Source organism: Mangifera indica, chromosome 8, assembly GCF_011075055.1.
Source record: "Mangifera indica cultivar Alphonso chromosome 8, CATAS_Mindica_2.1, whole genome shotgun sequence".
Taxonomy (NCBI): Eukaryota; Viridiplantae; Streptophyta; class Magnoliopsida; order Sapindales; family Anacardiaceae; genus Mangifera; species Mangifera indica.
In genome coordinates this window covers 457461-483803 of record NC_058144.1, presented here as the reverse complement: position 1 = coordinate 483803, position 26343 = coordinate 457461, and the positions used below count along the sequence as shown (strand labels likewise).

Below are 26343 nucleotides of genomic sequence, written 5' to 3'. Positions count from 1 at the left end.
TAAACATCAATTGTCCCTGCTTGGCCCCAAAGTGACGAAGTGGCAAATAAAATTGGATTGGATTAAAGTTTGAGTCAAATTAATAATATCTGAAATAGTGAAGGTCGGGTCTTTCTACAGTTCTTAAATCTTTCAGACGCAAACATCATTCTTGTTTGAATTCAAGCATTAAGGTGACTCACAAATCTTTTCATATCGATACTTGACTTTCACCAATGAACGGGGTTTGTTGACCACAACTTACTTTTGTACCTTGAAATTCAGTTGATCAAGTGCTTGAATTAGTGGCTGAAAAGTATCCGGATTTGAGGAGAATAGTCGTTGTTGGCGCAGGTTTTGTAGAGTATTGCTGATGTGTCATGCTTTGCGAGAATCGGAGATATGTTGTTGTGGGGATTTATTGAAATTGGAGCTAATGATTGGTTGAATTTCTGGACCATACAGTTCAGTTGTTTCAGATATTGGTTTAACATTATTGGCGCAACGCAAGGCCGTGGGAGAGTAGTTAAATTATAGTAAAGTGGATGTGAAGGAAGCTATGATGGGACTTAAGCCATTTGTCAGGGCTATCATATGTTAGAAGAGTATTGATTCATTTAGGTTTTCGCCTTAGCATATGGAGTCTTGAGGAATTGCAACTGCAGCGGTGTGAACTCCCGCATGAGATTGAAGCTCTGTTTTTGGCTTCTAAGAACGTTAGGCAGATTTTTAAAACACCGTTGGGATTGAAGGATGATGTGGTTGGCCTTGCTAGTGTGATGTTTGTTTTTTTTTTTCATTCCTTCTGAGCCAAGGATGAGTCAAGTTTAATCCTTAAGTCGTAAATCTGTAAATACGGTCCTTGTTCAGATTCAAATTCAACCAAATCGAATCTAATCCTAAAAATACGCTTGACCTGAAGAAGAGAGACGTAAATCTTATAAAAATTATTAATACCACGCTGACTAAATATACAAGTTAAATAGTTTAGACACAGAATAATAAAAATTAATACTACTAATAATACAAGGATAACAAGTTTTGTGTCAGTGTGTGTTGTCAGAAACCCACCCTGAGACCATACCATCTTCCACAGGCTTTAGACCGCCGCATGATCTAGCCACTGATTCAAACATTTTCTCAATCTCTGGCGCACACCGAATGAAAGACTGGTTCCAGAAGTTGTATCTGGGGTTCTGCATAATGATAATAATAATTAATAATATCCAATACGAGAAAAAATCAATTGAAAAGTCCAACTACTACTAAATAATGAACATTGTAACAGTCAAGATTGAGATAAAAAAAGGTTACCTTTATCAGTTCTATGAAGGTTATGAGGAGGCCCCATGGATGAGGTCGATTCACAATAAGACGTTCAAACAGTACTCTTGTAATTTGTTCCCGGATAATTTCCTACACAAGCCCCCCAAAATAAATAATGTCAACTATACTGATCGTCTTAATTGTTGTTACTAAACCCAAAAAGGGACTTTCCCAAAAAAAATGTTTCACTCTTCAGGAACTTCCTAAACTCTTAAAACAGAAATCACAATCACAATTACGGTGGATCTGAGCTGAGCTGGCAAGCCAAAGTCCATAATAAACAAGCTAAACTTGAGCCAGAGAGTATTTGGCTCAATCTAATTCGTGAGCCAAATGTTAAAATCAAATCAATTTGAACTTGACTTGTGGCTTGGAACAAGCTGAATCGAACAACTGTCAAAACGACATTGTTTTGATTATCATGAAATTAATGTCATTTTGACAATAGGAAAAACGATGTCATTTTAAGTGCCACACTTCAGCAACGAATATGAGTTGAGCTTCAAGCTTTGAATTTTCCCACTGAACCGAGCTCAAGCTTCCTTCCAATACAACTAAACAAACTTGAACTGTCCTATTATCCATGCAAGCGAAACTCGAGCTAACTTATGTTTGGACGTGACTAATATCCAGGCCTAATCATAATGGCCAAAGTGATTGATCCACAGTTAAAGAATCTAGCCTTGATCCTAAAGTGAAGATCTTCCTAACAGAAGGAATTTTGAAGTAAACATGAAATACTCGCACAGAGCAGTGGCACTAAGCCAATGGATTAAAAAATGGACAGCCACTAAACATAGAAAAATACGTGAAACCAGATAGAGAGCTTTCACCTGGTTTGCTTCTGCATATAGATAAAGTAAGACAAAGGAAAAATAATGAGTGTGGTTGTTTGGATAGCGAAGCTGGTTTGCAGCTGCATTTAAGAAGAGATAGCGCCCTTCAGTATCTAGATCCTGTATCAATGTCTGGAAAATATCCAAGGCAGCACTGACCAAGAACACAGCGAGTGAACCATCTTCGCCCGTTGACTGTGCATGTGGTGTTCTTGTCTGCAGTTGGTGGATGGCCTGGAGAACAAATTCTCAGTGAAGAGAAAAGTAATATTAACGGGAGAAGAAAACATGCAAGCTTCAAAACCAGAATCACCTGCATGCCAACATAAAGCACAAGGGAGTTGATCAATGGTACATTGTAACGAGTGCCAGCAGCGGCAACTTCACTAGGAGGAAGGAGCAATTTCTGCTTCAGTTCAGTCAAAAATGAGGAGCCCGGCTGTCCCGTCTGAAATAATATGAAATTATATTAAAAGGATGACCCAAAAAAAAGGTGCTAGAACTCCCATCTAGGAGACAGTAGAGCCGTAGCAATGTTGAATATTGATATATTAGACCACGTTGATGTAGTTCTTCAGTGGAACACACAATTAAAGGGAATGTAAGTACCTTGAGATACTCATCTACATCAGCCTTCATCTGTTTTGCTCTAAGAGCCGCATCAACTTCAGAGAGAATACGAGGAGAATCTCTGATTTCCGGAAGCAAATCAATCTGATGAAACTTAAGGACTTAGTTTCCATTTTTAAATTAATAAAAAATAGTAATGATAGAAATGCACCTTTAAGTTGGGAGTTGATGGATCTGGTAGCCTCATATTACAGGGAAAAGCACTGAGGATAATATTGCGCATTTGTATGCAGCTTGGAGGAATCACATCACAAAAGGTAAAATGATAATCACACAGGAACTCTGGGAAATCATGGAGGAGTACCAGCAGCACTCTAAGTGTACCTTTATACAGAAATCGAACCTGCACAAACAATGAAATGAGCACCCATTATACTTGTCTTATATGGGCCATAAAAGTATAAAAGAACCAGCAATCAAGAGATGCTAACCGGAACTCCGAGTTCGGCATTCCTCAGGAATGGCTCCAGGAATTGGAGCAGATCAACCAACAAACGTTGGAAATAAGGCCAACCCTTTTGGGAATTTCCTATGAGCAATTTAGGCATGAAAGTCCTGTGACTCAGCAATTCAAGCCATGCAAAGCTGGACAAACATTTTCAACAAATGTTAGCAAAACCATTGAAACTATATATAGGAATTCTTCACAGAATTCTCCTAGATCACCGTCTACGCTGAAACAGCTATGGCATTTCATTCAGTTATTTTTTATCATTTTCTAGAACAAATGCAATCTCCTGTAGTCTTTGTGATCATCAGGTTGTCTCTCTCTGAGAAGTTAAGTGGGTTTAGTTTTAAGGTAACACATTACACGCTCAACATTTTGATGACCAAATCCCACAACTTTCATGATCATCTGATTGGCTCTCAGATAATAATGAATTATTAAGGAGACTCATCAACATCTGAAGAGACTTGGAAAGAACAAAAATACTCCCAGAAGAGCACTAAAATCAGGTAACCGGTAACCCTAATACTACAAGAAAACAAACATAAAATCAAATACTATATGTACAAATAAATTGTACAACTTATTTATACAAACTGATGTGGTAATATCTGATTTGGGAATTTCAAAGTGACAGAAAAAATAAACAATTATATTATCCAATCACAAGTTGCCACCTCAGTTTGTACATATAAATTTGTACAATTTGTTTGTGCGTATAGTTTTATTCAACTAAAATCCGAAAGAACAAGAAGGATATTCCCTAGCGCATTGTCATATTAGCCTCCAAACTAGTGTATCTAACATCCCAAATTATAGCATCAATGAACAGCAAAAGGACAGATATTCTATACTTCTAGAGCAAGAACCCATTGACTCCCCAGATACTCTGCAGCAAATAAATAGTCCCGGATAAACGTCAAGGGAAAACATAGATACCTGAGTAATTAATTCCTGTTAAAACCTTAGCTCCAACATTATAAGATACTATTACCACAACTGTTAAATAGAAACTTCATTGTCAAATTATCTTGAACACAAGCTAAATAGTTATAACCCCAGAACAAGAGAATCTGCATTTCCTAGGAGAAGATGTTTAGTAACCCCCCATAAGCTCACCATGGAGTTCCATAAATGCCTAGGTCTTTGAGACTAATAAATTTGGACATGCTATTGATCTCAGCCAGCACAATGGTCATGTACGCTAAACTATCCCAGTGAATTGTGATGCCAATGAAAATGAAGGCTCCTAAAGAAGGTATCCTACAAAATGGTACTTGATATGATGCAATACGGTATGTTCTCAGGTTTTAACAACAATCTAATCATTTCAACTATAACCTGAAAAGTATATAAAGTTCTGATACCAACCTGAATGCTGGGACTTTAAGGGGCTGCAAAGCATGGAATGCATTTGCAAAGGCTGTCAAAATCTGCAATACAAGCAACCACATCAGCCAATCAATTAATATTATGAACCCCCAGTAAATGCAAAAGAGCCAAACCTGAAAGTTTGAGCCATCAATAGCAGGTTCCACTGAACCAAGGTCTAGCAGCCAGTTAATAAACAATCTAAAATAGGGTCTTGGATTAAAAGATGCCTTTTTCTCCTCATCTTTTTGAATAAATCTTACTGTAACGGTCAGAATCTGTGAAACATACAAAATTGCCATTCAAATCATGTTCTATAGGAAAGAAAAACTCAAGAACAAATTATAGTTAGGATAACCTTTGAAAAAAACAGAAAGATTTTACTCGATCCTTGTTCCACGGGCAAACACTGTATAATATTTTAAAACCAGCAGTTACAGAAATGATATGTGATTTGAAACTAAATGAAAATAAACCACATATTCAGGAGGACATATACCTACCTTCAGGATTGTTATAACAAGCTTTGCATAACTATCAATGGCATGAAAGGATACACTCTGCACTTGTTGAAGTGATTCAGATTGTATGCTATGTTCAACAGCAATTTTCTGAAAAATGGGAAGAAGGAATTAAAAGCTGTCACCCTTAACAAAGGAAAAATCAAATTATGAAAGAAAAATCACCATAAGGTTTCGGAAAAAACGATCTGTCATATCATCCCCTTTGAGCAGTCCATTTTGATGCAATTGTAAGATATAACGAGTGCAAGCTGCATCATTTGTGCCAGGAAGTTCACATATGTGGTACCACTCCTTGAACAACACATAGACCTATGAAACATTCATGTACCACATATGAGTGTATGTAATTAAAAAACAATAAGAGTCCAGTATTGGCAAGAATTCAGATCTATTTTAACATAGATGAGTATAGTTAAAGAAGAAACCAGAAAGAATTATGTTGAATGTTGAATGTTCAAAGATCACTAAAAATAGAAGTATATATGTTGCCTTCTGTTGAGGGACTGGAAACCAAGTGGTTGCTTCTGTTATTGAGTCAGTTTGAGACAGTTGATTTCTTTGGCCAGAATAATTGGCCATCAAGATAGTTGATTGTATCAATACAAAGGATCATATTAGCTCAGCTATGGAGATGACATTTTGTTAGTGTCTTCAGGCAGATTATTAGCCTTAAAAGTGAACTGACTTAAGTGACAATATACAGGTAATGATCATTCTATCATTTTTTGTCTTCATGAGAAGATTTTTTTAGAACAAAAATATAAAAAGGCAAGATACCTGATCAGAAAAACCAGCAGGATCTGGATCAGCAGGCTCTATGCTGTTATAATCTTGGCTGGGAACCTGTTCAAAAAAGTTACAAGATCATAAGCGATAATACTCTAGAAGTGTACGACCAGAATATCTATATTAACCTTTTTGTCTTTGGATTGCCTAGCCTTATCCTCCATTCCAGTAGTTGTATTAGCAACAGGATTCCTAACAATCTCAATCAACTGTTGTAGTGACTCCGAAGAACCAGGTTTTGCAGCAACCTAGACAAAGCCATGACTGTAAAAAAACTGCACAACGAAATTGTAAATGAATCCACTCATTCAAACAAAATAATTGGAACCTTAGCTAACGCATCTACAAGATTGTGTAGTTCAGAAATGACTCTGGATTCATCTGTAACCAGAGTTTGTAGAAGGGAAATGGTGAATTCCATTGCAGCCTCTGCACATATTTATGCAACAGGTCAGCTTTCTCATCAACAGTAGAATTAGAAGAGAAGGGAATACTTCTTATACATACTGTTTCTTCCCCCGTCTATAAGTTTTGCCATTTGAACATTGTACTCTGCAAGGTTTAGCAATGTACTTTGAATAAGGCCAACCGTAATATCTTTGTTGAACTTTCTGTCTTCATCCGAGTAAATAACCTATATAAAAAGTTGCAAACCAAGTTATGAACAAATGCGTGTAAAGGAACCATTAAATCTGGTCCAAGATACAGAAAAGCTGATCAGAGCATACCCAACGGGTTAGCTCCTTAACAACAAGCTTGCAAACATCGCGAATGGCTGCCAAAATTGCAAGATGAGCACTAACATGAAGACTGTTTGAAGCATTCTCATATAACCCCTTGAAAACCTGTAAGGAAATATGGAACAGCCTTAAGACCATATACAAATTTTCCAGCAAAATCATTCAAAAGACTTGCAAATAGACATCAATATGAAAACAATGGACACAACAGAGGAAGGCCAATCTCAATCCTTCAAAGAAAAAATAAATGAAAACGAGTAAACCTTTTGAGCAACAGCCAAGGCAGCCTCATCCCTGCTGATGCATCTGAGTATTATCTCAGGAACCTCAGAAATTACTCCCTGAACAAAGAAAAACATACCAATAAATACATATCTCTATTAACATGAATGTTACTTTAACTACCAGAGACCAGGTGCACACTGAGATGACAGCAATGCACAATACCTGAATTTCAGCTTCTGTGGCATCACTGGCTACCAAAGCTTCTAACTGAAAACATTTAAACAAGACAATTTAATAAGATTCTGATTGAACTCAAACAAAATAGATAAAAGGGGAAAAGGAAAAGCATGCTGCAAGCTCGTGGCTCAAATTCACATCCTCATAAGACTCCCACAACAATCCCAACCACCCACAAGAAGCAAAATTGAAGCAGAATAGATATTCAGGCTACAAACATAAACAACCCAAATAACATTTTGCAGAATCACTTTAGCTATTCACTTAATAGGTGTGTTTATGATAATACTGTATAATCATAGTGCAGAAATTTGAATATATATGCAGGTGCTCATCAGATAGATATCACCTCTGACAAAAATAATTAAGAAACCAATAAAAATGTATGTAAAAAGGACAGCAATCTCTGACCCTCTTTGCAACAATATGGTATTTATCCAATGCATCCCTTGTGCTTAGTGAAGGTTCTAAGGTGCTACTTCCAAGGCGTTCAGGGGTAACAGGTGATGGTAATGATTGTGAAGCAGCAGCTCCTGATTCCTGAACACAAAAGTTAGAAGTAAATAGCAGCAATAAAAAGTTTTAATTGCTCAGCAGCATAAAGCCAGTGAAGGTAAGATTTCACACTTTTACAGACTCAGTTGAATCCACAGAAAGAAATTCAGGGGCTGGAGCAGGTGGAGTAAAAGAAGCATTGACAGAATCGTTTTCAGAATTATGCTGAATACCACCACTATCAGCCATCACAATATTGGCTGATGATACACTGAAACATGACACATTTTTAAGTTTATCAGTGACAGAATTATAGAACGAAGCAAAAGTACTTGAAAATAGAAAACACCTCAACAGTGCAGCTGAACTAGCTGCAATTGACCCAGAAGAAACATCCAATGAGCGAGACACTGCTTTAAATTCTGTATTTCCAGCACTTGCTGAGTAGCCTGGGTTGACTTGTCCTGCTGCCAAACTATATCCACCTGTCAGACCAACATCATTGGATGAAGTCAGAGAACCAGCAGGCATCACATGTGAGCTCTGATTAGATTGGTTCTGCCAAGGAAGTCGAACAAAATCCTGAAATAAGACACAAAGTAAACAAACATTAAGTGCTTTCTCCTCAAAATAAATCACACCTCTATAACTCTGTCCATCAATTATTTACCTCATAAACTCGCTGTTGAGAAACAGACACATGCCCTGGTTTAGGGCGGAGGGCCTCAGGAACAACACCCATAGAACCTTGTGCATACATGCTTGGATCATAAAATGAGGAGCCAACACCTTCTCTATGCTTTCTTCTTAAAGCAAGTTGTTGAGTTATCTCTCCATCAATAGTTTGAATTGCCTGCATAAATTAAAATGACATTAGAAACCTACAAGCAAGTAAAACAAAAACTATTTGGGACAACAAAATCCATGACGCCTACTCATCCAAGAGTCCTAAATATTTAGAACATGTATTAAGAAGGCAGTCCACAGGTCTGGAATGATGTGTAACAAATTAAAAAAATTTACTCAAGCAGGTCATAGAGAAACTTTTGGAGAAGTCTCAATTCTTGTCTTTTTATCTTTTAGCTCCTTTAACCAGGTTTCAATGTCTGGAATTTTTCCAAAAAAAGTATGGATGCCTTTTCAACAAATATTCACAAGGAAATCACCAAAGGATCGAGTTGGATTGATTATTCAAATTTCAGCCCCAATCTGCCAACTTATTAACTTCTATAGAAATTGGATCAGTTTGACTGAATTAATCATTTTGGTATGGATCTTTAACATTCCTGAAAAAAGTTGAAATTATCTGTTTAAGTCACCACGTGGAAAATATTTGTAGCGAGGGATACTGCAATTGTAATCATCACACACAAGTATCTATAGATCAGAGTTAATGATCAAACCTTATCTGTAGCAGCCTGCTCGATGACCGCACAGCCAAGATCAAGATTATCATTGGTAGCAAGCTGCACAGCTTGTTCTAGGATTTCATTCGCTATATTTAAACCTTGCAGTGAAGTCCTCAAGTGGCTTGATATAGAAGCACGTAAGGGCTCCTAGCAAACCACAAGCATATTGAAGAAAAGATGTCAAACGTTGAAGCTCTAAAGAGATAAAATACATGGGGCATTGTTCAGAAAACTAAGGGGATGAAAATGTCATGTCAGATGCATTTAAAAAAAAAACCTTGCATGTCACATGAGCTAGACTTCCTGCTAAACTTGCAACCATCAAGTGTGCTGCATTATAGATGCGTGTCTCATCTGATTCCATCGCATAATCCTGACATTAAATTGAACTAAAATAAGCAAAAATATATGTACAAATAGCGATTAAAAAAAATATTTGTCTAAAGGGCGGGGCTTGGGTAGATTATCAGCTGGATGGGCTAGTATGAATTGTTGGGAGGCCGAGACTAGCTGACAAGATAAAAGTCAAAGTTAAGGAGGACGACCCCAATAAAATTAATAACCATAATGTTGCATCAGATAAGTAGCAACAGAAAGTTTTAATAATGGCTTCTGCAAATAAAAAAATTGCAATTTCCAAAAGGAAAACAAAGAAACAGGAAGAAGTAATGATAAAACACTTAACATATGATCGAGCGGAAGGCACGGCACTTGTCCAAACTAAACTACAATTCATGTAACCACTCCAAGTTGATATATATAATTTTATTCAGTTAGCAAACCTTTAACACAAGCTCTTTTGTTGTTTGAGTTGCTATAGAAACACTTCGCTGAACAATGCCTGATACTATCTCTTTTATAGCTCTGTCCATCACAATTGGAACCACTCTGCAATACATAAAAGGTATAGAGTGTATCATAGAAGTACAAACCAATGAACACAATAAGCAAAGGATATAGTAAAAGGGTGACAGATTTTGACCTCTGAAAGGGCAAGTGCAAGCCCGAGGCACTAAGCTTTTGGTTGATGATAACATGAGTTCCAATGTTAGGTATTGGGGTGGAAAGCTGTGAAAAAAAATTAGAAGCCAATCAATTCTAGCAAAAAGAAAGAAAAGGAAAAAAAAAAAAGAGATAATGAATCCCATACCTGATTAACAGAAAAGGGTGTGTGGGATTGAGTAGCTTGAAACAGTCCTTGAGCAGAAGGAAGCTGATCAGACAAGCCAAGAGCAGCTAATTTTTCATCCTCCATCAAAGTACCAGAAGAAAGACGAAGAGGAGCAGCATACTAAAACCAGTGAAACGGGTGAAAGAGAGTTAGAACTTCAATTCACATGTCCTTTACTGCTGACACTAAACAACAGAACACAAAACCAATATAAACCTGAGATAATAATTGCGTAGGGCCCACAGAATTAGGTGGGCTGGCAACGTCAAGTGGTAATTCAACTTGATTTAGTGCAGAAATAATTCCTGGTTTAACTTCAGGAATCATCTGAGGCTGGGATGCTCCAACATCTTTATTAGAGAAGTCAGGATTTCCTTCAATTTCTCTTTTCCGGTCCTTGAGAAGAGAAGTTGGTGTTATGTCTTTCATATCCACTCCAAGGTTCTTGAATAGAACCTGAAATGAAATACCATAAAAATGTCTAATTGCATAATTCCATGCATCACTGATCTTGTAAATGTATAAGACAAATTCAAGAAATACTAGGTTTGCACAAAGGTATATTATATGTACACACCTCTATGTCAAACTTAAGGTTCATTTTCAGGTTTGGCATCGAATAGATCTCAGCAAGTAATCCAAGAATTCCCATAGTCCAGGGATTTGGAGGTTGATATGCTAGACTACTTTGGCATGGTTCGAGAATCTGCAGCAAGTAATATAAGTACAATGCGCAACACTTAAGCCCAGAACATGCAAAACCACCATAAGTAGGATTATAACCTTGGAGGTAAATGGAATAACGGCAATCATCAATCCCTTCTCATATGCCTACCAACAGGAACAAAGAAGTTAAATATCCATAAAATTTAATAGACAGCTCTAAAATGCACCATAAGAATTAATATCTACAAAGGACATAACAAGGAATAGTTAAATTCAAAGATCGAGACATTGTGGCTCAAGTACCTCTATAATCAGTGATTTAGGGTCTATTTCACGAGCCCTTAAAACTTGGTTTCTTCCAATTGTTAACTTCCCAAGCCAGCTACCCAAATTTTTAAGCAATGAACGCTCTTCTGCACTTGATTTTATAAGCTCTGATCCTAATAGAACCTAAACGAATTTATAAATGCAAGCCATTATTTTCAGTTCCTTGTTTTTGTAAACATATTAACAGCAAAGTTAAGGTGATATAAACCTTGCAGTTTTCATATGTGGCCTGGACGATCTCTTTGTTCAAAGCCTTTGAATTAACTTTATCAAGAAACTTTAAGTACAAATCGTGAAAATTCGGTTCAATGCTCGCTCTGTTGAAAGTTGGGCTTCACCATTAATACACTATTCATAGAATGCAGCATACAATACATAATTTGCAAACAAATATTAAGAATATCAATAGATATTTTTAGCACTTCTGACCTTTTCATAACCATATACTGTGCAAACCATGGATAGTACTGCTCCTTCAATATTTCAGTGCATTCTCTAGCTTTGGCCTCAATATTTAGAGCAGATATATTATTGATTATAAATGATATCTTGTCCTGAATCTCTGATGCTGGAGCCTGTAAACAATATATAACAGATATAACCCGATTGTGCCACAGATAAAACCTTATTGAACTAGAATGGAAGCAAAGGATGATATAAAAAATTTTAATCAGTACTAAAGGCACATGCAACTAGCAACATCATGATAAAGGTAATTGACACAGCTTGTAGAAGTTTTATACCAGAAGATCAGCACAGACAGATGTGGGTTGTGGAAGCATGGCTGCAAAAATTATAAAAATTTAAAAATATATATTTTGCAGCCTGGCCTGGCCCACCAAGAAGCCCACAATTGCATGGCCCACTGCTGTGGACCATGCCCTTCACATTTTGTTGGCCTGCACAGCCCGCATTTTGGCAGGCCTTAGCCCAGCACAACTGCTGGCCCTAGATATCCATAAAAACTCAACCAAGCTCCTTTAATTCTATAACCTCAGATTCATCACAAAAGCATTTCAAAACAATCATGCAAAAAATCTGTGTCCAGGTCATGTCCAACATAGCAGCCCACTTAACACAGTTTGTGACAGCCACAGTAGAATTAACTTGAGCAGATTGATAATATGAACTAAACAAGATAAGAGGAGCAAGATATTATAATTTCACTCCACGTCACAGACTGGCACATATTCTCAGCTTGCACAAATGTCCCATCCAATGTTTTATGAAAGATGGTTAAAATAAAGTAATTACCTCAATAGGAGTCTCTCTTCGCTCAGCAGCAGCAACTAGTGTTTCAATGTTCAAAGCAGAGCCAAATTCTGTAATAGAATACCCAACCAATTTGAATGAAGAAATTATACACACACACGAGGAAAAAAAAAAAAACGCTAGACATGTAATTACTAGTTGATGTAACTCCTCGGGAAGGACGAACAAAACCAGGAGAAGCTGACAGCATTGCTGAAGCACTGATTGTATTTTGCAACTGCAATTTTAGAAATAACTTTGATCACATCAATGCAAAAAAGGCATTTCAACTTTGAAATAAGAGTACTGGAGCCAAGAACACCTTCTGAACACTAGAATTATCACCCAATGGAACAACAGAAGGTTGTCCAGTGGAAGATGGAAGAGGTTTTACATCATTTGATGAAGCTGAAGAAACTTTATGACGCTCATCAAGAGAACTTTCATTTCTCAATTGAAACTGAATTTGAGTAGAATGTTGTGGCCCAGATTGTGCAATGCTAGAACTATTAACCTGAAAAAATATGATAATCAGTAACAGAAAAGACAGCTCACAATGCAAAAACCAACACTGGTTTAGCAACAAAAACTTGATATTTTTGCTATTACTTCAAAAAAAGTGGTCTCGTGTCTACTAAAATCAAAACCAAGTCATTTATATTAGAAACAGATCACAATACACTAATACTAACACAGTCAACAACATCAGTCATTTTCATGGTACCATTCTAGGATGGTAAAAGGACATCTGAATGTGGTGAGGTGGTGGTCCTAACTATGGTAGCAATTGGAACAGTTGCAGTTAGAAGTAAGAGAATTGTCAAAGTAAATGCAACAGCAGTGATAAAGATACCAGTATTGATGGTCTTCTAGCCCGCACAAGATGGGTAGGAGAATGTAGGGGTGGAGGATAATAATAATTGTGCTACATAAAGTTACCATTATTTTGGAGTGCACAAAAATTAAGATCTAAGTACATAACAAACAATATCATATAACAAATATGAGGAATCAAAATAAAATAACGAATGCAAATTAATTTTCAGCAATTTCGCACTGACAATAGCACCTATTTCATTTCCTTACTAATTGCCTTTCCATAAAATTATCACCATGTACCTCCCCATTTCCTGAGGTAGTCTGAGAAGAACCAAGCTGATGAATACTTGAAGCACTATTGGTTGCATCTGGTTCCAAATGCCCAGCTGAAATCCTGGCAAGAGCACTTTCAATGAAAGCAACCAGCTCTGAATGTGTACTACGCAGGTGAGATATTTGCAAAATATGGTTGCAATACTGTGGCCATTCAATCAGACGATCCACAAACTGCTCCAATGCTTTTGTACCAAACACAAACATCTGCATACAGAAAGGCCATCAGCAGTATATATGGAACTATAATAGAAATTTCAAGAAGAAGAAGATACACACTTTAGAATCAGCAGGTTTACGCAACGCATCTAAAACGCCACGCAGGGCAATCCCAAGGGTGAGATGAGTTACAAGTTGATGCTTTATAATGGAGCCTGAAATTTATAGGGCAACGACTTAAATATGATAAAATGAAAGCAAAATCAAGTTAAAGATAAATTACTGTAACTATAATGAAAAAAAATGATAAGGCAGTGATTTAGGTGATAAATACAAGTTCAAACAATTCACATAATCACACACTTTCAAGACCACTACAAAACAAATACAAGATGAAGAATGCCTTGTCTCAAATATTCATAATGAGTATCTAGTCAAGCACATCAACTATGACCATCAAGTTGACTACATAAATTCCAGCGGGTAAACCGTGAATATTCAGTTCTTGACCATTAACCATATTCCAGAGTACCAAAGAGAATGAATCCTAAAACAAGGATTCTTTTCCTTTCTTGGCATTGACAGGATCATCTTCCAAGCAAGGAAACATATGCAGCACTTAACATGCCCAAACCCTGAATTACCTGGTGCATGGGTCCAGTCACTGTACCCCGAGATTTACCTGTCCGGCTAAGTCAGGCAGGATTCTCCAGTCATCAAATAAAAAAAAGTGCTTATCATACCCAAGCAAAGAGACAAAATAAAATTTAAGCTTCTCAGCTATGATTTTGGTATAACAAAAAGGGAAATAAAAAAAAGATAGATATACATAAGTGAGGGTAGTTACACTAAATTTGCTTATGAGACTCACCAAATAGAACAGCAGCAATTCTGAGCTGCCTTTCAGGATACTTTGGAAAGAACCTGTATTCCTCAAACAAGTTTGCAATCATGCACTCATAAATTGATTGTTCCCTGTCAATTCATAAATCAATCAATAGCAATGAACATTTGTAACAGATGCTGAACACTAACAAAATTATACATGGCATGAGCAAATTTTAGCATAACAATTCCACGTCTAGCTGAGCAATAACTGCATTGTAACAACAAACTACAAACTAACAAAAATATGTTTTTAGAAGTGCACCCATATAAATGATAAAGCATTGGAAAAAAATTTCTTCTCAGAAGTCATATTAAAGGGCCATAACGGACTATTAAGGAAAGTAAAAATAAGAATTCAGTTTTACATCATCCTTAATATGCATCATGAACAAAATATTATCTAATAAGGATTTCTAAGGCTAAAGATATATAAAGGACAAGAAGTTGCGTTCCAAAAGGTCACAGTGGTTGTAAACTCACAAAGCCAATACAACTAAGCCTCAACCCCAAACTTAATAGTTGTCATCACATATATGACTCCTCTCTTCCTTCTATCCCCATACATGACAGTATATCTGTTATTTAAAGAATTTAAAGACAACAAAATAATAAATGAAATTTACAGTGTAAGAGCAACCAGACAGGAAAATTACAACACCTTTTCACTGAAGATTCCTTGAATTGTGCAAGCATTTGAACCATTGCTTCAATAGTCAAATGACCAGAGAACATTTGATGAAAGTAAGAGTTTGCTTCTGTCTCAATATCATCTGCATATCCATCAGTTGCTGATGATTCTGAAGCTCCACTATTTTGTAGTTTTGGAGTAGAATCCAAGATTGTTGCATGCAACTTTTCCAGTTCATCAAGGAGTTTGGTTGAAGAAATCAAGCCAGTATGTAATTTCAAAACCTGCAAAAATGAGAATAAAGGTAACAAGATAAAATCATTGAAAAATATGAATTGCACGTAGAAATTAGAACAGCTCAATTTTGTCAATAGTACCTTCATAATAGTGGTGATCTTCTTCATGTAAAGATTCAATAGAGCACCAGAATGAAGGAAAGGTTTGGCCGAAAAATCCTTTGTTCTAACAAACTGGATTTCTTTGACAAACTTGAGGCACTCCTGAAATTTTGCGGTAAGCAGTCAGCCTTTTTATCTTTATAACAATTTATAATTACAATTTATTTATTATTAATGAGAGCGCAAGACCACCAACAGGCCATATGGCATCTGGGGACAACTATAATTACCTCAAAGAAAAAATCCTTGTATGTACTTAAGTTACCACTCAGCCACTTCTCAAGGTCTACAAATTCTTTTTGTGAAGCGAGAACTGCCAATCTGATAGCAGAAAGAGAAGGGACCATCTCTAGAACTGATGATAAGATCTGAACAAAATGCACATGAAATATGACTGGATTAACACCGGAAATTGATATAGCAGCATAAACAATGGGCACAACTGAAATAACAGACCAATTCTTTCCTAGCAATGAATAACTAAGATGAAAAGGAGAGACCACTTAATGCACAAGAAATAATTGCCAGTGCAATGAGCCCACTAATGGGCACATTACATCAATCAAATAACACACAACCGGATTCAATAATCAATGTCATGTTCTTAGGATCACCCTAACTTTACCTTCAGCTCCTGACATATGTCTAATATTCTAATCAAGCTGTCAGGTTCTGTGTTGTGAGTATCTATGAATCCCCGCAATACAAGATTGGGATTCACATGCCAAAGGTGCAGAATCATTCCATTGCCCATGGTACTTTTAATTATCATTGGGAAAACAGTGAAAGATACTTCACACTGGATGAGATTATAAGTTGTCTGCAAAAACAAATAAAAGGTTTATCAAACAAAAATAAAATATCCAATAGCATGACAGCAAATGTGTTCCAAATAGATGAAATATAAAAAGTATACATTAATGTGTGCCAATCCAAGAAGCAAGACTTCAGGGCAGTTTTTGAGAGGATACTCGAGAATTGATTGTACAAAGCTAGCATAACCCCTCTCAGCTAGTTGGCAGAGCACATCTAGAAGTTCAAGGCACAACCAAGCATGATTTGCATGCCCAAGTTGAAGCTTATGGCCATGCACTGCATCAACATAAGTCTGCAAGAGTAGTCGGTTAACAACAACAATCAGATTGATAACATAGGGAATGTAGAACCAAGAGGATCTACATAGCACCATACCAGCTGCCTTGCAGAATGACCAAAGGTAAATATTTCTGGTGGCGCAGTTACAGCATATTTAAGAAAAGATAACTGGCCCTCAGCATTCTTCCAAACACACCCACAGATGGCATGAAGGGGGAATGGATCCTGCATTTAGTCTTAAATATTAGATAACTAACAAGCAAGGGACTCCATAAATTCACATGTAATTAATTATATATTGACATGCACATACCTGGCATGCATATTTATATACAGACATGAAAAAAGAGAAGGCCTCCTCATTCGGGATGTAGAAACCGTCATAATCCAGGTTCTCCATAACTTGAGTCCAGTTGGTGCTAGGTGCCTGTGTTCAGCATAAAAATTTAGGAACTATGTAGTAATCATCACAAAAAGGTTGAAACAATCACATTCAAAGAGAAAAACAGAAGTACACACAAGTTGCTTGATCGTTTTCACAAGGACGTCAACATTCCAGGAGCTTAAGGGTGGCAGATCAGAATGAATGTCACAACCAAGGGCTAGGCCAAATGTTGACAATGTGCTATGATTGCCTTCCAGCCCAGCATGAGTACGTGTGATTGTGCCAAGTATCTTAGAAAGGTTAATCTCAGTCAATGGTAAGAAAAGAGAAAGAATCTCTTTGCACTGAGTGGCATCAACCGTACATCCATATCCTAGTTCCTTCATAACATCTCCCATGCTCATCTCCTTTTCCATTTCAGCTAAAATATCATCAAAATCGTTATCTATGCATTCATGGTACAAATCAATTTCTCTGCAGCAAAAGCAAAAGCTAATTAAGAAGCTTATTTCTCTCAAGTGGCGTTTAACAGTAGTGTTAACAGGATACCATCAAATCAAAGCCATTTAAAGTTGAAAAAAACTAGAAGGCCTAGCACCTTAAACACTTAGCATCACGCAGATCGTCAGGAAGCACTGGAGTTAAGGCAAATTCTGTAAGGTCTTTCAATTGCACTAAAGACAACATCTGCATAAGAGAATCTAGATGCTTGGAAAGGTCACTTGACCGCTGAAGGAACATAACAATATTCTGAATTTGCTCAGCAGAATTCACAGGAACAGGATTGGCACATAACTTCTCAATCTGAGCCATACAATAGTTCTTCCCTAGAAAGCAGCAAACTGTTAATTTCTACCAAATTGAAAGCCAAAGAAAACTGCATTGGCATCAATCATACAACTAAAACCTGCAACTTACCACACATTACTACATCAAGATTTTCTGAATCAGACATCGCAAAACCAATCCCAATCCTTTCAGATACAGATAAATGTAACACATTTGATAAATTCTCCAGCAGTTGCTCATTGATTTCAGTACTCCTTAGTGACTCACAGAATACAGTACCGAAATTTGGTTTATCCATGATGTATTTGAGAACTGATGCTACAATTGATTCAAGCTGCGGGTTCCTTGAGTCAGTTCCATGAAGATTCAAGTGATCCAAGCAAGTTTGAAGCATAATAATGCCTTCCGCCATTCCATATTCAATAAACTGCCAAGCAGAAGGCCAAAAAGAAAAATAACAATAATCCAGTCAGATGCATAAAATATATATAACAAAGGAAGGCATCATCCAAACTTACTATATGGCTGAGGTCACTAAAACCATGTAATTTCTGACGGTTAGAGATCACGATTAATGAGCTGTTTCCCCATAGGTATTACTTAACAACAATTTCATATAGACAACTCCTTGTCAGTTGAGATAGACAAATAGCAACAAAATTGTCAAAAGTAAATGAGTTTCATAATTTTATATTCCCTGTATCAGAAAATTCTATCTTCCAAAGTGATCAAATTCGTTAAAACAAAGTGTACACTCCTCAATTTATAATTACTAAATAAATCCACAAAAAAATTGAACTCATCAATCAGATTCCGGAACAATAAATCGCATACCCTTCCAACCAAACTCATCAACCACAGGTTGAAGTATACTTTTAGGGTGCGTTTGGTTTGGGTAATGTTTTATTATCAAAATAGAAAGATTACATTACTTAGAAGATTAATGAGCATAAATTATTATTATGTTTGATAAAATTTGGTAGGTATAAATAATTATTGTATTTAGATAAAGGTAATAAAATATTACTAGTAAATTATTTTATTTAAATGATCTTGAATATAATTATTTTTAAATATTTTTTATATTATTTGTTATATTAATTAAAAATCAATTTATTTTTGTCTCAAAAAATTAATAAATAATAATATAATTATAATAAAATCAAGGTAATAAAATCAAGATTACTTGGTAATCTTTAAATAGTTAAGGTGAATGTGCTAATCAGATTACCACCTATATTGTTTGTTACGTCAGCATTAGTAATATAAGATTACTGTAATATTTTATTACTAACAAATCAAACAAAGAAATAAAAGATAGATTACCAAGGTAACCTTCAAAAACTGAAACTAAACTGCCATTAGGGTTTCTTTTTCTCTACTGCAGACCAGCTTACTATTCTTGTAAACTTATCTATAATTTATTGTGGGAAAACACCAATTAAATTTACCCCTGGTAAATTTAACTCAAGGACATTAACTTGGTCGAAATTTTACTCGGTGTTCATCTATACTTGCTAAATTTACTCTGGACTCAAAATTACAGCCACACAATGCTTCAAAACTAACACAATAATAAGTTAGAAGATAATATAATATCAATTTTACGCTCACGAAAAAACAAATCAGATTCTGGATTACAATTAGGGTTTTAAAAAGCCAATCGATTTAGCATGAAAATTAGGGTTCTATCAGGGTACCTGACAGAGCTCTCGCAATACAGAATCGGCGTTTGCTTCGGTCAAGCTTTGGAACAAGAACCGAATCTGGCTAGGAATCAAAGATGAAAGGCCAAGCATGGTAACTGCAGGGGCGAAGATTTGGCAATGGCGGAGGATCTTCGACAAGAGATTGCCCAGACTAGGAACGTTGAGACAGTTCGGACTCTTACACTTCGGTAATCTCTTAAGCGCTGAAAATGGGGGATAAATGGCATCACGTTCATATTTATAGAGAGGTGTAAGCGGTGACGGTAACATATCCTTTTTATTTTCATATAATATTGATTATTTTCCTTTATTTTAATATTCAAAATTTAAAACATTTATCTAGAATAATATATATTATGTTATAAGGTAATATTTTTATTATAAAAAATAAAAGGCTAATACGCTAATTAGAATATTATGTATATTAATTTATTTTGTATAAATAACTATTATATTTTATTAAATATAATAAAATAATATTATAATATTATTAAATGTCTCTTAATATAATTTTTTAAAATATTTTTATATTATTATTAATTTAAATGCCTCTTAATAATTAATGTAGACGATAATCAAATTAATATTATATTAAATATCACATGTTAATAGAAGATTACTATAATCAATCTTTTATTAATTAATAAACTAAATAAAGTAATGTTAATAATAAAAAATAAATTATTAAAATAATTTTTCATTACTTTAAACCAAACTCTCTCTTTGAGTATTATTATAATCAAACCAAATCGAATATAATTTCGATATTTATTATTAAGTGATTAATTATTTTAAATTGAAGATAAAATAATATTTAATTATTTGATAATATATATTAAATATATATTAATTTATGTATTTAAAATAAATACACATAACATCACCCTATTTATAAATTTATAATATTGGTCTACACACATGGAATAAATTACATAATTGTACCTTAAAATTATGTATTTTTGTAAGTTTAGGTCTACATAATTATTCGGGTTTCATAAAATAAGATAAATTATACTCCAATTCATTTTATTCACTCGAGTTTAAAGAACTCACACGCTTAGCAAATTGAGTAATAGTTTACTTAAACTTAGTTTGAACTCAACTTGAAACTAGTCGAGTCATAGATAGCTTCATCAATTTTAACCTTTTCGTGTACATGTTATTATGTGATTGAGTAATTTTAAATTAAACATACAATCAGATGATGACATTAGAGATAGATATAAATTGAATCGAGTTTAAATATCATATGACTTGAGTTTAGCTCGAATAAAAAATAAGATAGCTCGAGTTTGAATCAAAATTTTAAAACTAGAGTTAAAGGTAGTTTGAGCTTGATTTAATTTGTAAGTTTTAAATTAAAACTTTCTCTTGAGTTTGTGCTTAAAATTTGTAGTTTAAATTTATGGGTTGAGTTTGAGACTTATTAATAAAATGATATTATTTTATTTAATAATAAAAAAAAGATATTATTTTAATAATTATTTATTGTATATAATATTAGATAAAACGGTATTATTTTAAAAATTATTTAAAATAATCAGAAACAAGTCACAAGCCAAACCCACAAACCAAATCAAGCTAATATTGAGTTAGAAAGAGTTTGACTTATCGTTAAATGCAAATTAACTTTTTTGTTTTGAGTTTATCTAAAGTTTAACCTAAACAAAATTAAATCGAATTAAAATAAGTCAATCCAACTTTTAAAACTTAACCCTACAAAACATTGGGTAATATATAACCAATGATTATGTACAGTAATGCAAGAAGATTATTCCTATTTGTATTAATTTTTACATAATATTATTTGCATGTGTTTTAATAGTTGGGTTAAGGAGTATTTTTTATCCAAGTTTTAGTATAATTTTAAAAACATATTTATAGTAATTGAAAAATTCAAATATCTATATATGAATTAACTTTTGTTAAAATTTTTATTAGAGGAAAAGATAAAATCTCATTTTTTTCCTGAACCCTAAAACCCAAAAATTTATAATAATTTTCTCTCTTGATTTGAAAAACTAATATTTTTTTCCTTATGATTAAGTTTTGAAAAGTGATATTTTATCCTTTTCAAATTTCTTGATGAGTGACGACCACTCTCCCTTCCGACAATGAGTCTCCCTCTGGTGCCTTCTTTCCATCCGAATGGATTTCATTTTGATTCAAAGAATTCAGATGAAACCTTTTTTCTAGATGATGATGAACCCTTGGTCTGGATAGGTCATTGTCATCTAGACGACGATAATTTGTTTAGATGACATTTTCATCGTTCAGACAAAAGGTTTTATTTGAATTCTTTGAATTCAGACAAAATCTAATTAGAGGAAGATAACTTTTGACAGAGAGAATGTGTCAGAGGGAGAGAGCAATCATCATTTGTTGAAAAATCATTAGGAAATTTGAAAGAGGGAAAATATCACTTTTCAAAACTTAATTATATGAAGGAAATATTAGTTTTCCAAATAAGGTGAAAAATATTATAAATTTTCAGGGTTTTAGGATTTAGGAGAAAATAATAATTTTAATTTTTTTTTAACAAAAAATTTTAACAGAATTTAGTTTATAAATAGATATTTAAAATTTGTAATTATTGTATATATACTTTTGAGATTGGGCTAAAATTTGTGTGAAAAATAGTCCTTTGCCCTAAATATTTTTTAACCATTTATACCCACTTATTGTTGCGGGTCGGGTCATCGAAAAGCCAGAAAGCTGTGACCGCCACGGATATGTATTAAAACAGAAAATAAACGGATCGTTTTAGTTTGAGAGCCAGAACATCTTCTCGGAATATATTAGAACACGTTGAAATGGTAGCCGTAGCAGAATCGTCAGATGGAGAGAATCCAAACTCGTCACGGCCTACTGATTTTGTTATAAGATCGGAAACCCTAGAAAATGTCGCTCGATGGATCGAGTACTCAGTGCAGCAAGCTATGATTTATCAAAAGACTCTTGAAGAGTCGATCGATTCTGCAACCCAAACCTTCAGATCTCGCCTTTCTCAAATTCGTCTCACTGCTTCTGCTCATTTTCATCAAACCATCGTAAACTTCTAGAAGCTCTCTTATTTGGTTCCTTAGGAAGTGAATGCGAAAGTATAGATAAATTGTATTTTTAAGGTTTCGAATTGTAGATGAAGCGGCAATGTTTGAAATTTTCCGTTTATATAAGAAATTAAAATGGGTGGATTGTTTTATTTTACACAAAAAAAAAAGAAAAACTGAGTTGCAATTTGTTATAATCTGGAATTCTATTTGCTATCTGCAATTGAGTCAAAATTTCAGCATGTAAATTTTCAAGAGATAAAATGTAGCCTTTTTCTGATTCTTGAATGTAGGACTCTCTTCAAGATTTTAAATCCGAGTACGCTGTTTATGAGAGCCTCCTCTTTGGAAAGGTTAAAGGTCTGTGTTACCTGCCCTGTTACTAAGTTTTTTTTTTTTTTTTAATTAACCGTTTATTTTATTTTATAAAAAAATGATAATGTGTTAAACTTTTTTCTTGCAGAGGGTATTGATGTTGCAGCTTCTCATCCATTGACTACGAGCGGAGTTGCCATTGGTTTGGGATCTGTTGCATTGAAGGGTATGTCCTAGAATGCATATATTCACCCGTTTTAAGCCTATCATATCATTGTGGGTTACGTTTCACATCCTGTAAAGTTGGTTAATGAGTTTCTAAACCGTTTTCAATTCAGTGATTTTGGCCCATTAATTGTAAAGACTTCATTATGCTTAAAAATATTCACAAAAACCATTTTCTTTACATTATAATATTTTATTTTTGAGTTGATTAATTTTTATGATTGCTTTCATGTAATTCAGTCATAACATGCAGGGCCAAGACGTTTCTTGTATTACAACACCCTGCGTCTTTTGATGAGTGAAGAGGTGAGCCAAATAATATTACCTTCTGTTAATGCTTGACCAATGATACTTATGCTCTCAAGCGGAGGCTTGAACCCTGACCTGTCCCTTCCCATTCTTACTAGGGGAGGAGACACCACTAGGATGATAGCTTCTTAGGTGTCTGCGCCTTAATAGCTGTCTCTCAATCTGAAACCCTACCCCTAATTTTGAGTTTTTTGTGTTTAAAAAGCTAACCTTGAAAGTTATTTAAGGACTTCTTTAAATTAGAAGTCAGAGATGGTTTAGAGTAGGTAACATTGTTCCTTAACGATTTGGAAGTTGCACACAGGAATAAGAAATTGTGATTTCAAGCAGGAGGCAAACTTTCTTTAACAATTTTTGGTCATTAAGGAATTAGGACAACGATCTTTCTATTCTGCTTGGGGTTGCCAGGATGTAATATGCTTGTTCAGAACTTGGTGGTATCTTTGCCAGTTTCACTGAAGTCTAAACTGACTCCAATCAGCAAGAGCATATCTGGCTCTGTTGCTGGCTAGATATTTACCGGAAAGAAGTTAAACTAAATTTTGGTGTCTGCATGCAAATATTATGCATCATATTCCTTGTAAAACCTAAACAAAATTTACCATGAGTAGCTTGGTTCGCATCCCTGGAACCTTATCTTTGCTTATAATAAGTTTCCTAGAGAAGAAATGTCTTAATATCCCTGTATTGGCAAAATTTTAATTTGGAAAATCAGGCTTCACTGATCTGTTATTGATCATCTCAATATTTTGTGCTATTTGTTGACTGCGTAAACAAAAGATTTCCATCTTTTGATTTTGTTTTCATTTCTTTCGCTTCACATGGAGGATTTTCTTCTTGTATAGGTCTATCATATTGTTACACAGTGATTATAATTTTCTCAATAACTCAAGCATGATACAAATGTTAAATCTATTGCAAAATGTTTCTGGTTGCAGACCTTGACTTCAAGAGCTGATGCTAAAGTAAGGGAATTGCGGCAATCAATTGACCGCCTGAAGGCTGAAAGTGAGAAATTGGAGGTGACATTTCCCTTATCTGTCATGTTGCAGTAGGATGTAGAACAAATGGACTTTCCATTGTTTCTTACCTCACTTATTTCTAGGGTACAGATAGTGAAGTGAATGATTATATGTTGTTTCATGCATTGACTTATCCCATGTGTTTGTGTGTGGAAGAGTCTGTTCCTAGTTCTGGAATATTCGAGTCAAAATGTTTGATCTAGTATCTTATTTTAATAACAAACAATGGAATGTGTGTGAACTAGATAACTTCTCCCTAGTTGACTAGTCTCCCTTATGAGCTATAGTTTACATGCAGAAAGAGAGAGATGACTCTCATTCTCTTGCATTCTATTTTATAGTACAATTTCTTTCTTGTTTTTATGGGTCAATTCAGTACAGCAAGAACAAGTTGCAAAACTCAATGTACTAAAATATGTCCATTGCATCCTCTCTAAAATTATATATGGATTTCCACGAACCTTGATCCCTTGGAAAAAGCATTATGCTTTTATTCGTAAAGCTGTATATTGCCTAACAAATCAGTATGATAACTTAAACTTTGGCTGCTTGTACATCAAATTAGTGTTCATTGAGTCCCAACCAAGCATTTCTCTTCATTTAATTCATGATTTTCCATCTCTGGTATCAGAGGGTAGCATCAGTAGCAGAAGATGAGTTTGTTCGTGGAAGGATGAAACTCAGGTACATGACTTTAGATGAATGGTAGCCTTCTAGTCATATTTTTCCTGCAACTGAATTTTTTTATTCAGAAAATTTGTATCTTTTTCAGACAAGCAGGCAAGCAGATCCAAGGTGTGATTCGTTCGGCTCATAAAATTGAAAGACAAGCAGCAGGTATGTAATTACCATTAAAACTTCAGAGATAAGAATGATGCTCATGTTGAGTTGAAGTTGTTTCTATTGTGTCAGGCTTGAAAGATATTCTTGGAGAACTCCCTAGAAGAGAAGCATCTAGATTTCGGTCACATGTAAGTTACATTAATGCAAATAAATTGGAGATCATGATAGAGAGTATGTTTGAAGTCACTGTCATATGAATTACCTTCTGATGCTTTCTCTTGTATGAATGCATGGGCTCAGTGGAAAGATGAATGGTCTTGTGTGTTTGTATTCCTTTTTTGTTGCCTAGAGCATTGATAATTTGAGATTCTGCTTGCAGGTTTCCAACCTTGCTTCTGAGGCAAAACGAGAAAGCAATGCTTTAACAAAGGAGGTTGCAAAAATCAGTAATTATGGAATCTCTGTCTGAGAATTCTCACATCCGTATTCTTATCATTACACGAGTATTAAAGCAGATATAGCATCTCTAATATGTAGAGATACTTCCTTTTAATTTTAGAAATTCAATTTTGCGATTTGGTTGCACCAGGAATATTTTAGAAACCTGGAAGTATTTTTCGTGTATTTCAGTTTTTCTTTGTACCGGGGCTTATAAACCATGCTATACACAACTATAGCATTAACATCTAAAAATAAATCGCAGATTTGCTCAGCAGGGATGCATGAATTCACATAATTTCCTGCATTAATAGCTATGTAGCATGACATTACTTGAAATTCTCACGTTTTATTTTTATTTGTAATCTGCAATGTTAAAAGGGAAATGAACTTGTCGGTCACTTTAGCCAGATCTATCTTGAGTTAGCTTTCTATTGTTTACAAAGCGATAGTGAATTTTACAGAAGCTTGAGTTCGTAGGTTTTTGTTTTTCATAAAAAGGTTAAATACAAATGTTAGCTTGACTTTTTATTGGAGTCGAAAAGTATTTTTGGGTCAAGCCTTGAATACAAAAATG

At 34.9% G+C, this 26343-nt stretch overlaps 2 protein-coding genes across 3 annotated transcripts; one reads left to right on the top strand and one right to left on the bottom strand.

Annotated features, from left to right (window-relative positions):
* Positions 1 to 896: 896 nt before the first annotated feature.
* LOC123223085 (CCR4-NOT transcription complex subunit 1-like) lies at positions 897 to 19842 on the bottom strand. Of its 2 annotated transcripts, XR_006503749.1 has the most exons (52): positions 19616 to 19842; positions 18045 to 18342; positions 17725 to 17953; positions 17261 to 17600; positions 17055 to 17168; positions 16838 to 16966; positions 16563 to 16754; positions 16272 to 16466; positions 15877 to 16014; positions 15626 to 15748; positions 15279 to 15532; positions 14604 to 14707; positions 13853 to 13947; positions 13541 to 13780; positions 12744 to 12935; positions 12578 to 12659; positions 12425 to 12492; positions 11600 to 11745; positions 11379 to 11487; positions 11147 to 11293; positions 10961 to 11008; positions 10755 to 10883; positions 10394 to 10633; positions 10157 to 10297; positions 9989 to 10074; positions 9789 to 9894; positions 9284 to 9379; positions 9001 to 9153; positions 8268 to 8450; positions 7947 to 8179; positions 7730 to 7868; positions 7514 to 7642; positions 7088 to 7132; positions 6904 to 6981; positions 6629 to 6745; positions 6408 to 6534; positions 6229 to 6329; positions 6029 to 6148; positions 5892 to 5957; positions 5277 to 5423; positions 5094 to 5201; positions 4949 to 4999; positions 4725 to 4868; positions 4591 to 4652; positions 3203 to 3356; positions 2923 to 3114; positions 2751 to 2855; positions 2455 to 2589; positions 2301 to 2375; positions 2139 to 2221; positions 1294 to 1395; positions 1034 to 1175 (listed from the first exon to the last, which is right to left on the bottom strand). XR_006503749.1 is itself a non-coding variant. In XM_044646152.1 (51 exons), the coding sequence occupies exons 1-51, from the start codon at positions 19712 to 19714 to the stop codon at positions 1026 to 1028; spliced, it is 7218 nt and encodes a 2405-aa protein (XP_044502087.1). In that variant the 5' UTR covers positions 19715 to 19840; the 3' UTR covers positions 897 to 1025. The 2 variants fall into 2 exon arrangements, 1 of the variants encoding a protein (XP_044502087.1); XM_044646152.1 differs by having other exon boundaries at positions 897 to 1175; positions 2139 to 2375; positions 19616 to 19840.
* A 2497-nt stretch (positions 19843 to 22339) lies between these two features.
* LOC123222512 (RGS1-HXK1-interacting protein 1) lies at positions 22340 to 26040 on the top strand. The gene is made up of 9 exons (XM_044645333.1): positions 22340 to 22674; positions 22968 to 23034; positions 23138 to 23215; positions 23468 to 23520; positions 24462 to 24545; positions 25177 to 25229; positions 25318 to 25382; positions 25458 to 25516; positions 25708 to 26040. Exons 1-9 carry the CDS (start codon positions 22438 to 22440, stop codon positions 25795 to 25797), a joined length of 786 nt encoding a protein of 261 aa, XP_044501268.1. The 5' UTR covers positions 22340 to 22437; the 3' UTR covers positions 25798 to 26040.
* Positions 26041 to 26343: the final 303 nt, after the last annotated feature.